The 12,636-nt window shown below is 33.5% G+C and overlaps 1 protein-coding gene across 1 annotated transcript in view; it reads left to right on the top strand.

Annotated features, from left to right (window-relative positions):
* Positions 1–5,455: 5,455 nt before the first annotated feature.
* The window catches only part of LOC306650783 (uncharacterized protein), a gene marked incomplete at its 5' end in the record, with an annotated part of 104,559 nt that continues 97,378 nt past the window's right edge, over positions 5,456–12,636 (top strand). The window contains 2 exons of the mRNA XM_079123093.1: positions 5,456–5,531; positions 7,511–7,616. Of these exons, the coding sequence (XP_078979219.1) occupies positions 5,456–5,531; positions 7,511–7,616 (182 nt within the window). The remainder of the gene's footprint in view (positions 5,532–7,510; positions 7,617–12,636) is intronic.

Here is a 12,636-nt window from a genome sequence, read left to right as displayed (position 1 = left end):
GTAATTTGGGTTTAAGGAGACTACAGTTAAGAACTTTTAATGAGTGTGATGCTAGGAGCCATGGATATGTTATGCTAACTCTACTAATTCTACATGCCATTTGCATTGGTTTAGGAAATTTTGTAAAATTGATCTTTGAAACATACTTCAAAACCAACAATTTTTCTCCACCTCCACTGTCATCAGCTTAGTCTGAGCTATCAGCTTCTCTGTATTTCATTATTTTAGTAGCTCCCCTCCACTTCCACTCCATTCAGTCTTCTTTCATGATTTTCTTTTTATTTGATTTTCTGCAGTTTGAATATGAGATATACCTAGATGTAGAGTTTTTGGTACTTACTCTGCTTAGTGTTCTCTGAGATTCCTGGATCTGTGGTTTAGTCTCTGCCATTAATTATGGAAAATTCTCAGCCATTATTACTTCAAATAATTATTTTATTCCTTTCTTTATTCTCCTGATATTCCCATTATACATATGTTACATTTTTAATAATAATCTCACAATTCTTGTGTATTCTGGCAAGGTTGTTTTTATTCTTTTTTTTTCCTTTTTGATTTTCAATTTGTAAATTTTCTATAAATATATTTTCCAGCTTATTTTCTCAGCCATGTCCAATGTAATAAGCCCAACAAAAGACATTATTCACTTTTGTTCCATTATTTTGATATGTAGAATCTCTTTTTTATTTTTTCTTAAAATTTTCATCTCACTGCTTACATTACCCACCTGTGCTTTCATGTTGTCCACTTCATCCATTATAGCTTTGGCATATGAATCATGATTACTCTAAATTCCAAATCTGGTAATTCCAAATCTGATAATTCCAAACTCTCTAACATATCTTAATCTTATTCTGGTGCTTTGTTTTCTTTAAGTTATTTTTTCCAGCCTTTTAACATGGCTTGTACATTTTTGTTGAAACCTGGACATGATGTGTCAGGTAAAAGGAGAAAGTATGTGATTTTTTGTCTGTCTCTTTTGGAGTTAGGTGTTTACTTTTTGCTGTAGTTGTGGTGCCAAGAGTCAAAATTCCTTCTAGTATCCTTGGCTCTGTCTCCCCTGTTATGAGTTTTTCTAGAGGCTCCCTGAATAGAGTCTCTATCTTGCATCTCTATGAGTTGCAGTCCACTTGTATTATACTGAAGCACTATTGGTGTGGCAGTAAGGTATTTAAAGCATGAGGGCCCCCCAAAGACTGGGATCTAGGAAGTTTTTTAAAATTGACACATAATGTGCATATTTAAGTTGTACAGCCTGATAGTTCAATAAATGTATACAATGTGTAATAACCAATCAAAGTAATTAGCATATCCATCACCTAAAACATTTATCAGTTTTGTGTGGGAAACATTCAAATTCTTTCTTTTATTTATTTAGAAATTGGCAATAAATTATTTTAACTATAGTCATCTTAATGTACAATAGAATACTGGAACTTATTCTTCCTAACCACCTGTATTTGTACCCAGTAACTATTCTCTTTGAGAAATGTCTGTTCAGATCATTTGCCTATTTTTTTAAATTTATTAGATACATACTGTTTCTCTCATTTGCCTATTTTTAATCAGTTATTTTCCATTAAGTTCCTTTATTTTCTAGTTGTTCATCCCTTGCAAACTAATAATTTTTAAATATTTTCTCCCATTCTGAAAACTATGTCTTCACTTTGTTGACTCTTTCCTTTTGATTTTTTACTTTTTCTTTTCTTTTTGGTGCTGGGGATTGAACACAGGGCCATCTGCATGCCAGGCAAGCACTCTACCACTGACCTATCCCCACCCTCATGATTCTTGTCTTTGCGATATAGAAACTTTTGCATTTGACAAAATCCCTTTCGTCTACTTTTCCTTTTGTTGGCTGTGCTCTTGGAATCTACTCTAAAAATTTGTTGACCATACCAATGTCATGAAGAGTTTTCCCTGTATTTTCTTAAGAGTATTTTGACAGTTTTGGGTCTTGAATTTAAATCATTGATCAATTTTGAATTGATTTTTTTTAACTGGTATGAGAGAGTATTCTAGTTTCATTCTTCTGCAAATGGATATTCAGCTTTCTCGGCACCATTTATCGAAGAGTTTATCCTTTCTCCAATTTATGTTCCTTGTACCTTTCCTGAAATTCTGCTGACTATAAGTGTTCAGATTTATTTTTGGGTTTTCAATTGTATTCCATTTTTCTATATCTGTTTTATTTTTAATTTTTTGTTATAGATGGACACAATATTTCATTTATTAATTTTTGTGTGGTACTGAGAACTGAACCCAGTATCTCACACATGCTAGGCAAGTACTCCACCACTGAGCTACAATCCTGTCCCTATGTATCTGCTTTTATACCAGTACCATTTTGTTTTGGTTACTGTCACTGTGCTGTATTTTGAAATGAGATATTTTGATGCTTCCAGATTTCTTTGTTTTATTCAGGATTACTTTGGCCATTTGGGGTCTTTTGTGATTCTCTATGAATTTTAGTATCATTTCTTCTATTTTTGTGAAGAATTTCGCTGTGTATTGAATTTGTACATTGCCTTGGGTGATACAGACATTTTAACAATATTGATTTTTCCAAACTGTGAACATGGAATGCCTTTCATTTCTTATGACCTTTTCAATTTCTTTCATAAATGTTTTATAGTTTTTATTGCAGTGATCTGACATCTGGCCCCAGGAGTTTTGTAGGGTTTCTTTATTTGCTTTTTACCTTTCAAGCTGGTCCATGCTCAGCCTCACCAATTTTCATTTCAGATTTCCTGCCAATTGTTGGCTCCAGTAGCTTCTGCTATAAGCTGATTTAGACTGTGATTCTTGGTGTGCTAGAACCAATTTAGTGAGAAGAAACTTTCACTTAAGTGGGTTCATGACAGACTGGGGAAGAAATATTGGAAGTAGCACCCCTTTTGATACTAATGGGATAGACGAAAAGGAAATAGCTGGGAGAAGATGTGGGGGAAAGTACTTCTTGTTTGTTTGGGAGATGAGATGTATTAGGTCATGTTTGTTAACAGGAATGCTGCAATTGAGAATCAAAAATTCTAATGCAGGAAAGAGAGGAAAGAATTTCTGGAGCAAAGTTCTTAAGAAGGCATGAGGAAGCGAGGTTTGGTGACATACATCTATTACTCCAGCGACTTGGGAGGCCAAGGCATGAGGATTGCAGGTTCAAAGTCAGCCTCAACAATTTAGTGAGGCTCTAAACAAGTTAGTGAGACACAATCTCAAAATAAAAAAATTAAAAGGGTTTGGGATGTGGCTCAATGATAAAGAACCTCTGGTTTTAATTTTTGGTACCAAAACAAAACAAAACAAAACAACAACAAAAAATAAGTAGGCAAGAGAACAAAAGAAACAATGAATGAGTTGATTAATTAGTTCAATGATGTTTTCAAGGACTTTTTTTTTTTTTTCATCTTTTCACTCTGTACCCTCCAGGGTTTTAAGATGGTTCCACTCATGGTGACAAGATGACTAGAACTATTCCACTGTCACGTCCTGACATAACTGTATGCAAAGGAGGAAGAAAGGGAGATGACCAAGGAAGGCAACCTTTTCTTTTTATCAAGGAGGGAAACTTTCTGAGAAGGCCCGCCAGATTTCTGGTACATCTCATTGGTTAGAATTGTGCCACATGACAATGTTTAGACACAGGCAGTCTGACATACTAAAAACTGGTACTTCCAGTCCGTATTTGGGGGAGAAACTTTGTTCTTTGGACTGGTGAGGGATAATGTGTTTTTCCAATATGTACTCACCATTGAGTGCTTCACATATGTAATTTATAGCTAACCTTAGTGTCTTAGAAAGAATTAAATGAAGAAGGGAGTTATTAACTACACTAATAATAAATTCAGGTAAGTGAGCTACAAATATTACCTTCCCATGACTTCTGTCTCATTGTCTGAATGCTACTGTTTCCACAGTCTCACATTATAGCAGGGAGTTTCAAAGTGAGCCACAATAAATTTGTTCCATATTTGCTAGAAATTTCAGAAAAGCTTTTTTTGTCTTATTAGAAGAAAGGATATTTCTGACAGCTATCAGATATCTTCTTACAGAGATCTGAATTACTTGTCACTAGATTGTTTAAGCACAACTTTAGTGACAACAGTAACCTATCAATTCTAAACCATGAGACATGAAAATCTCAAAAGCCAGTGGAATTTTGTAGAAGAAATTCATGTAAAAGTCAAGTAGAGAGTTAGACACTGATTTATGATACTCTGTATCTTATTTCTTACTAAATGCTCAAATAAGGACTTGGCTCTCACCATAATGGAAACAAAGAAAAACTGCCCACTTTTCAAATATGTTATACTAATTTTGTATGCGTAATTTCATAATATTGTACTAATGCCATTAAGCATAAATTTTACAACTATGGTATTATAAAACAAGGACAACATTTTAAAAAATTAAGTACAATTATTGAAAACTAATAAATTATACTGAGTCAAGGTGAGCCAGGTAGGGAGAAAATTATCTGTATTAGCAGGTGGCATGAAGGTTCAGTATGGAACTCTCATGAAACTGCAATTCAATTGATGGCCAGAAAGTAGAAGTGGAAAATAATGTACAAAAACAGATAAATAACAAGCAGGAAATAGAACATAAAATATACTTGCCAACAGGAATGGAAAATAGTGGATTTTGATATATACAAAGGACACAAGTTTAAACATTACTTGTCAAGATGACCTAGGTGGAAAACACACAGCAGATATGATCAGCATAACATGAACTTACATTCTGACAAATGTGAACTTATGAGGGGATTGAAAGATAAGAGAATAAGAGGGAGGAGAAAGAATGAATGAGAATATTCTAATAAAAGAGATTAAAAAGTTTAATGACCCAATTAAATTACATCTGTATTTGTTCTTTCTGACAATTCCTTCTTTATCTTCTCTTTATTTTCTCTTTCTGGCAGCTCTCCTTACTTTTGTTTTTCTCTTTCTGCCATCTTCCACTTCTTTTTTTTTCTTATTGTTACTTTATTTTCCTTGCTAATGATACCCAATGATGTCCTGAGATTCTTAGCCATATGAGTTACTATAAGGTTAGAGATCTCTAATTTTGAACAGGGTTGAAAACTATTTGTAGCAATATATTTCAACAAATGACTTCTTTTTTCCTTGACAAATAATAAAACATTATGAAGCATGGTACAAAGATAAATAGTTAAAGAAAGTACAAACAGCTATGACTAAACTCCAGCATTATATGATTCATAGATAAATCTTGCATGTTCTGTTTGTGGGAAGTGTACATATGGGGAAATAACAAGTATATGACCAAAAAAGTTAACTAGTAATTTATACAAAGGAAAAAGTTCAAAATCCATCTTACTTATCTCTTATATAAACTATTCACAATCTCAGTTCACCAGCTGCCTCTAATAATTGCAGTAGTTTTAAAGTGCAGTTGTCAGAACTACTTAGATTTCTACCTTCCTCACACAATGGTGGATTGCATGTTTATACTTACAAGAAGTTTGTTCATCTCCTGCTGTTTTCTGACTGTACATTGTGCACAACGTAAGAAATTTTTAATTGCTTTATTTCTGTAGATTGAAAATATAAAAATTAAGTAGATTCTCATTAGACAGGGAAGCAATACTGTGGTCTTATGCAAGTCTAAATAACTGGATAAGATAAGCAAAGTTTCTGTTGCTAAAAAAAAATAGCAAACTTAAATGTATCTGCCTTTTTATAAAGTTTATTTTTAGAGGCTTTCCGTAATTTTCTCTTGAATCTAACATGTTTATTTCTGATCTCTGAAATGAACATGAAATATGAAAAGTTCTATGGACTACTAACTAAAATTTTTATTTATGCCAACATTAATGATTATTTTCAGCTACTTGCATTCAAGCACTTTGTTTCTCAGAATCTATAAAGTTTTTTATTTTTCACAAAAATTTTAATATGAAATATGTTCATTAGAAACATGTACTTACTTGATAGCATCAAAATTATATGAATCCTTATAAAAAGAGATAGCCAAAGAAATACATGATATAATCATCCATCTATAAAAAAAGATCCTAAAATATTTGCCAAGTCCAGAAGTCTAATTCTTTCTCTAAATGCTGTCCATTGAAAACAGATATTTTGGGCTGGGGTTATAGCTCAGTGGTAGAGTACTTACCTAGCATGTGTGAGGCACTGGGTTTAATCCTCAGCACCATGTAAAAATAAATAAATAAAATAAAGGTATTGTGTCCATCTACAACTAAAAAAATTATTTAAAAATTAAAAAAAAAACAGATTTATCTTAAAATTTTCTAAGCAACACCATTTGACCCTTTGTAATGTTGGGTAGCATAACCAAATAAACCTTTGGTCAGTGGATATTGCTTCCATATTAGAAAATGAGAAACTTTTAATGTACAGTTTTGTGTTTTCGCTTACAAATTCCATTATGTTTTGTTTCTTTTGGCAATATGTTTATATAGGAAAATCAGTCTGTCACTTGTACATTAGGAAAAATATGATCTGCTAAGGGAAAATGGCTTCCTTTTAGGTTCTATAAGCCTGATCTTATCATAGACATTTCTCCTTCTTGCCTTGACACCTCCAATGCCAAACAGATATACAGATATTCAGGAGCCTGGGATTCCAACAATCTGAAATCTCACTCTATAAAATCTTTTCTTTATATTTAGACTGGCAGAGTCTCAAAATATTTCAGCTTTTCTTGGAATTATAGTTTCTGTGCATGCTTATGGGTCCTTTGAATCATAGAAAACTTTTCTACTCATCAATTCTCAGAGTGTAAAAAACTTTTTCTCAGGTCAGACTGGGGAGGGATACAGTGGTCATGTCATTGGCAAAATGACTCTCCATATTAGCCCCAGAAATATAAAAAATCATTAAGATTGAAGTGCCTGTTATCCCAGTGACCTGCCACTATTGTGACTTTAAATTTACCCGTCTAAATGAGTGCACTTGGGAGTGAAGGGAGCGTCATTAATAAATTTATTCCAGGGTAATGGGCATAAAATGGAATTGTACTAGAACAACAGTACTATATTGACTCTATCTTTGGCTATATCACCTTGTTTTTCCTTAGCCAGAAGACAGTACACAAATTTAGCCCCAAATAACTTCTATTCAACAACTCCTTCTTGTTGAGGGAGTTTTGTTTCAAATATTAGATGTCATTTGACAATAATATTATGTATTCCTTTTTTAAAGCCATTATATAAAAATCATCAATTACAAAGTAATAGAAAATTTGTTTGGATATTTATCTTAATTTCTGAAGCCTAGTGCATGATAGTATGATATTTAAACATTCTCAAAATACCACAGTTATTTTCTTTTTAAAATTTTTAGGGGTGCATAACAATTACACAGAATAGTGGGTTTCATTGTGGCATATCTGTAATGCACATAACATAATTTGATCATTTCATGATTAACAGTTTTTCTAACATGCAGAACTTTTCACATATGCAGTATTCAAATTTGTTCTGTACTTTTGAGGGAGTTTTGAACTTTGTTATTTACAGCCAACTGTACATCTGTGACTGACTTTGATGATTGTCCAGGAAATATAACAGATTTCTGTCCAGAGAATATTGTTTGTGCATGCAAGGATGGAGAGCCTTTTTGCAAGTAAGTGTTGTATATGCTATAAAAGCAGAGAAAACCTAATGTATTGTAAAAAAAATTCATTCTATTTTTGTTTGCAATATTTAATGATGTAATGGTTCCTTTAAAATTATATTTTATTCAGTAATGGCTCCTACACATGTGGCACAACTGTTCTGGTCTTCCTAAATTATATTAACCTGCTATTTAAAAATAATATACTAAAATTTTAATAATTGAAACAGATGATTTGTATTAACTTTGAGATTAGCAACATTCAAAACTGATTTCTATAGACTTTTTTACAGCTCAGTTACAAGTATTAATAAATAAATGGCTTATAGTTCTAACAAAGTAGAATTTGAGTGTGAATCATTTTATGTAATAGCTATAATCCAGACATGTGATATATGAATGAATTTTTTGTAAATTAATATATATTTTAAAGGCTCTGTGATGACCCTTCTTTGTTTTTAGTTTCATTTTTTATAACAAATGTGTTCTTTGAGCCATAAATAATTTTTCTTTTAAAATTTTTGTAGATATTTTATTTTTATAACCACATAAATGAGAGTAGATATGTCAAATATGAAAGACTTAGGAAAAATATAGCATAAGAATAAGAAAAAGTACATTTGTGAGAAAGAAAAGATATATGAGAAGTTTTTCAGCATCTATATCTTTTGAACTGAATTTTGAAAATTTACAGTAGCATACACATGTATAAGCAAAGACATGGTGACTTGAGATAATTTTATGTTTGGTAAAATAAAAATAGTTTGTACACCACTCACTATATATACTGTGTGACAGTATTTTCAGTTCCTCAAATGCACTGTTTCCCCTCTCATCTTTGAATGTTTGCATATACAACTTCTTTCTATTACATTTTCTTTTCCTTTCCCCTCCTGAAACACCCTTTCTTCCCTTGACAAATTCTAACTTGGCCTTTACAACTAAGATCTGTCATATTGTTAAAATAGCAATTCTACTACAATGTTTTTGAATGTAGGATATGTTTCCTCTTTGAGTGAACCACAATAAGAATTTAGTCTTATTTATCTCCAGCATCTAGCACAACATCTGGCATACAAAATATACTCTGTAAGAGTTTATTGCATTAATCAACTCTGGGAGTTGTTGCTCAGAAGTGCAAAGTACTGGAAGCATATTGAAGAGGATGAAAATTATTTTTAAAATACCACTGAAGCTGGGTATGATGGTACCATGCCTGAAGCCCTATGTGGGAAGCTGAGGCAGAAGGATCATTTGAACCCATGAATTCACCACCATCCTGGGTAAAATAGTGAATCTGTTTCTCAAAAGAATAAAAACATCCCTGGATTTAGCATCCAGAAGTTGTTGGTGATAACCTTTAGAATATTGTTCTAAGATCAAGGTAGGGATTAAAACCAGGTTACAAAATTACATCCAAGAAGTGAGAAGTAATTCAACAATACAGACCCATATACGTCAATTTCATTTTACTTATTTATTCTTTTTAGTTATATACAGCACCAGGATACACCCTGACATAATCACAAAAGCATGGAACACAGACCACTCCAATTCAGTCCCCAACACTCTCCATCCTTCTTCCCTCCACTCCACTGATCCCTCTTCAATCCCTTTATAATTTACATTTTTAAAAATTAATGTTTGATTCAGTCAGCATTTTTTACTTCTGTGACTGAAAGACCTAACCAGAACAATTATACAGGAGGACAAGTTTATTTGAGGTCTCATGATTTCAGCAATCTTGGTCCATAGACAGCTGGCTCTATTCCTTGGGGGCTCAAGGTGAGGCAGAACATCATGGCAGAAGAATGTGGTGGAGGGAAGTAGCTCACAGGATGATCAGAAAGCAGAGAAAGAGACTCCAGTCACTAGATGCAAAATATATACCCCAAAGTCACACCTCCAATGACCAGCTTCCTCCAGCCACACCCTATCTGCCTTCAGTTACCACTCAGTTAATCCCATCAGGAGATTCATTCACCCTGATTGGGTAAACACTCATAGCCCAATCATTGCTCCTCTAAATCCTATTGCATTGTCTCACACATGATCAATTGGGGTACACCTCATACCCAAACTATAACAGTGTCTTGTGGATACACCCCAGGCTGGGATCCAATTTGCCACATACATGCATGCACATACAAAAGTTTGATCAGATTCATTCCACTGTTCCTCCGTTTTCTGGTTCCTTCTTCCTCCTCCTCAATCTCCTTTGTCTACTCTACTGATCTTTCTCCCATTTTGATGAAATTTCCTTTCCTTTGTTCCCTTTCTCTCTTTCTTTATAAAAGAAGAAAGAAAGAAAGAAAGAAAGAAAGAAAGAAAGAAAGAAAGAAAGAAAGAAAGAAAGAAAAGAAAGAAAGAAGGAAAGAAAGAAAAGAAAAAAAGGAAATGATAATTTGGTACTATTTCATAAAGTCATATTTGGAGGAATTCTGGAGGCAGCTAATCAACCTTTTCACTAATAGCCAATTACCCTTTACCTGTCTTCCTATTTTTTTTTCAATACTGGTGGTTGAACCCAGAGGCACTTTACTAGTGAATTACATCCCCAGCCCTTCTGTTATTTCTTATTTTGAGACAGAGTCCCACTAATTTTCTTAAAGCCTCGCTAAATTGCTGAGTTTAGGTTTGTTTTCTTTCTTTCTTTTATCCTTTTTGGTTTTTCATTACAGTACAATCCATTTTGACATAATTATAAATGTTTGGAATATATCTTGTTTTATTCAATCCCCAGAACATCCCTTTCCCCATTACTCCCTTCACTATACTGATCTTTCTGCCATTTATCCATAGTTATTTTGTTAATTTCTTGTGGGTGAACACAATGGTGAAATTCACTGTGGTATATTCATATACATACATAGGAATGTTATGTCGGATACATTCCACAGTCCTTCCTTATCTCATCTTTCCTCTCTTCCCTTCATTCGCTTTTGTCTACTCCTTTGAACTTCTATTCTTTCTTGCCCCCCCCCCATTGTATGTTAGCTTCCACTATCAGAGAAAGCAATCGACCTTTCTCTTTTTGGGAATGCCTTATTTCACTTAGCATAATATTGTCCAACTCCATCCATTTACCTGCAAATGCCATAAAGTCTTTTAATGGCTGAGTAATATTCCATTGTGTATATATACCACTTTTTGTTTATCCATTCATCTGTTGAAGGGCACCTAGGTTGGTTCCATAGCTTAGCTATCGTAAACTGTGCTGCTATAAACATTGATGCAGCTCCATCACTGTAGTATGATGATTTTAATTCTTTAGGATAAATAAAAAGGAATGTTATAGCTGGGTCATATGGTGTTTCCATGGCTAGTCATTTGAGGAACCTCCATACTGATTTCCATAGTGGTTGTACTAATTTACAATCTCACCAACAGTGTAAAAGTGTTCATTTTTTCCCTACATCCTCTCTAGTACTTATTATTGTTTGTATTCTTGATGACTGCCATTCTGACTATATGAGATGAAATTGTAGTTCAGTTTTGTTTGTATTTCCTATTGCTAATGATGTTGACCATTTTTCTATATATTTCTTGCCATTTATAGTTCTTCTCTTGAGAAAGGTCTGTTTAATTCATTTGCCTATGTATTAATTGGGTTATGTGATTTTTTTGGTGTAAAGTTTTTTGAGTTCTTTATATATCTAGTTATTAATCCTCTGTCAGAAGAGTAGTGAGCAAATATTTTCTCTCACTCTGTAGGTTCTCATTTCATATTCCTAATTGTTTCCTTTGATTTACAGAAATGTTTTAATTGATGCTATACCTATTACTAACACTTAGCATTGTTTACTGAGCTTTAGGGCTCTTATTAAGAAAGTCATTGCCTATGCCTATGTGCTGGAATTTTGACCCTATGTTTTCTTCTAGGAGTTGCATAGTTTCTGTTCTAATTCTGTTCCAATTTCTCCCATTTCTAGGTTCTTTCTTCATGCTCTTGACTGTTTCTTTTGATATAAAGAAACTTTATAATTTGCTGCCATCACATTCATTGACTTTGTGTTTTACTTCCTATGCTTTAGGAGTCTTGTTAATGAAGTCATTTCCTGAGCTGATAAGTTGGGGTGTTGGGCATGTATTTTCTTCTAGTAGATACAGGGTTTCCAGTCTAATTCCTAGGTCCTTGATACACTTTGAGTTGAGTTTTGTGCAAGATAAGAGTTAAATTTCAATCTACTATCTATGAATTTCCAGTTTTCTCAGCGCCATTTTTTTAAAGATTATCTTTTCTCCAATGTATGTTTTTGGATCCTTTGTCTAGTATGAGGTAACTATATTTTTATGAGTTTGTCTCTGTGTCTTCTATTCCATTGGTCTTCATGCCTGTTCTGGTGTCAATACCATGCTGGTTTTGTTACTATGGATCTGTAGTATATTTTGTCGTCTGGTACTGTGATGTGAGGCTGGTCTAGAACTTGCAATCCCCCTGCCTCCACCTTCCAAGTCACTGGGATTACAGGTGTGTGCCACCATGACCAACTCTTCCTAATTTTTATTATGATTATTTTCCTTGTTTTAAAAAGTCTTTATATTTATTAATTTCTGTATAATATTAACATTATGCTTATTTTAAAGTTTTTCTCCACCAAGTTGTTTCAAACAAATTACTTCAATTTATTTTATTGGCAAATCTCAATGTGCAAAATACTTGTTCTGGTGTTAAAGTGCCTCTATACATATGCAACTGTTACTTTCTATGGATGTTTATGTTCTAGAACAACACAGTTCTTATGGGTGTAGATCAGCTCCAAAGTGCCAGGAGACTAAAAGAGAGGCAGGCAGATCTAGAATTGCTCAGATTGAAATTTTCTGAGGAACTTACTGACAGAAGCATAGACCTGGATGGAAGTAAGATCAGTTGGCTCACCACAATTTGGATTAGAAGGAAGGGGATACATTTGGTTAGGACAAAGGTGACTTCATCTTAACTGGAATATACCTGGTTCATCTTAAGCTAGTATACAATAGTCAGGCACTTTATTGGAGTCATGGTTCAGTTGTAAAACTTTCCATACAA

The sequence above is a fragment of the Sciurus vulgaris genome (assembly GCF_902686455.1).
Source record: "Sciurus vulgaris genome assembly, chromosome: X".
Lineage (NCBI taxonomy): Eukaryota > Metazoa > Chordata > Mammalia > Rodentia > Sciuridae > Sciurus > Sciurus vulgaris.
The sequence above is the reverse complement of the archived record's forward strand: the minus strand, read 5'-3'. Positions and strand labels throughout refer to the sequence as shown.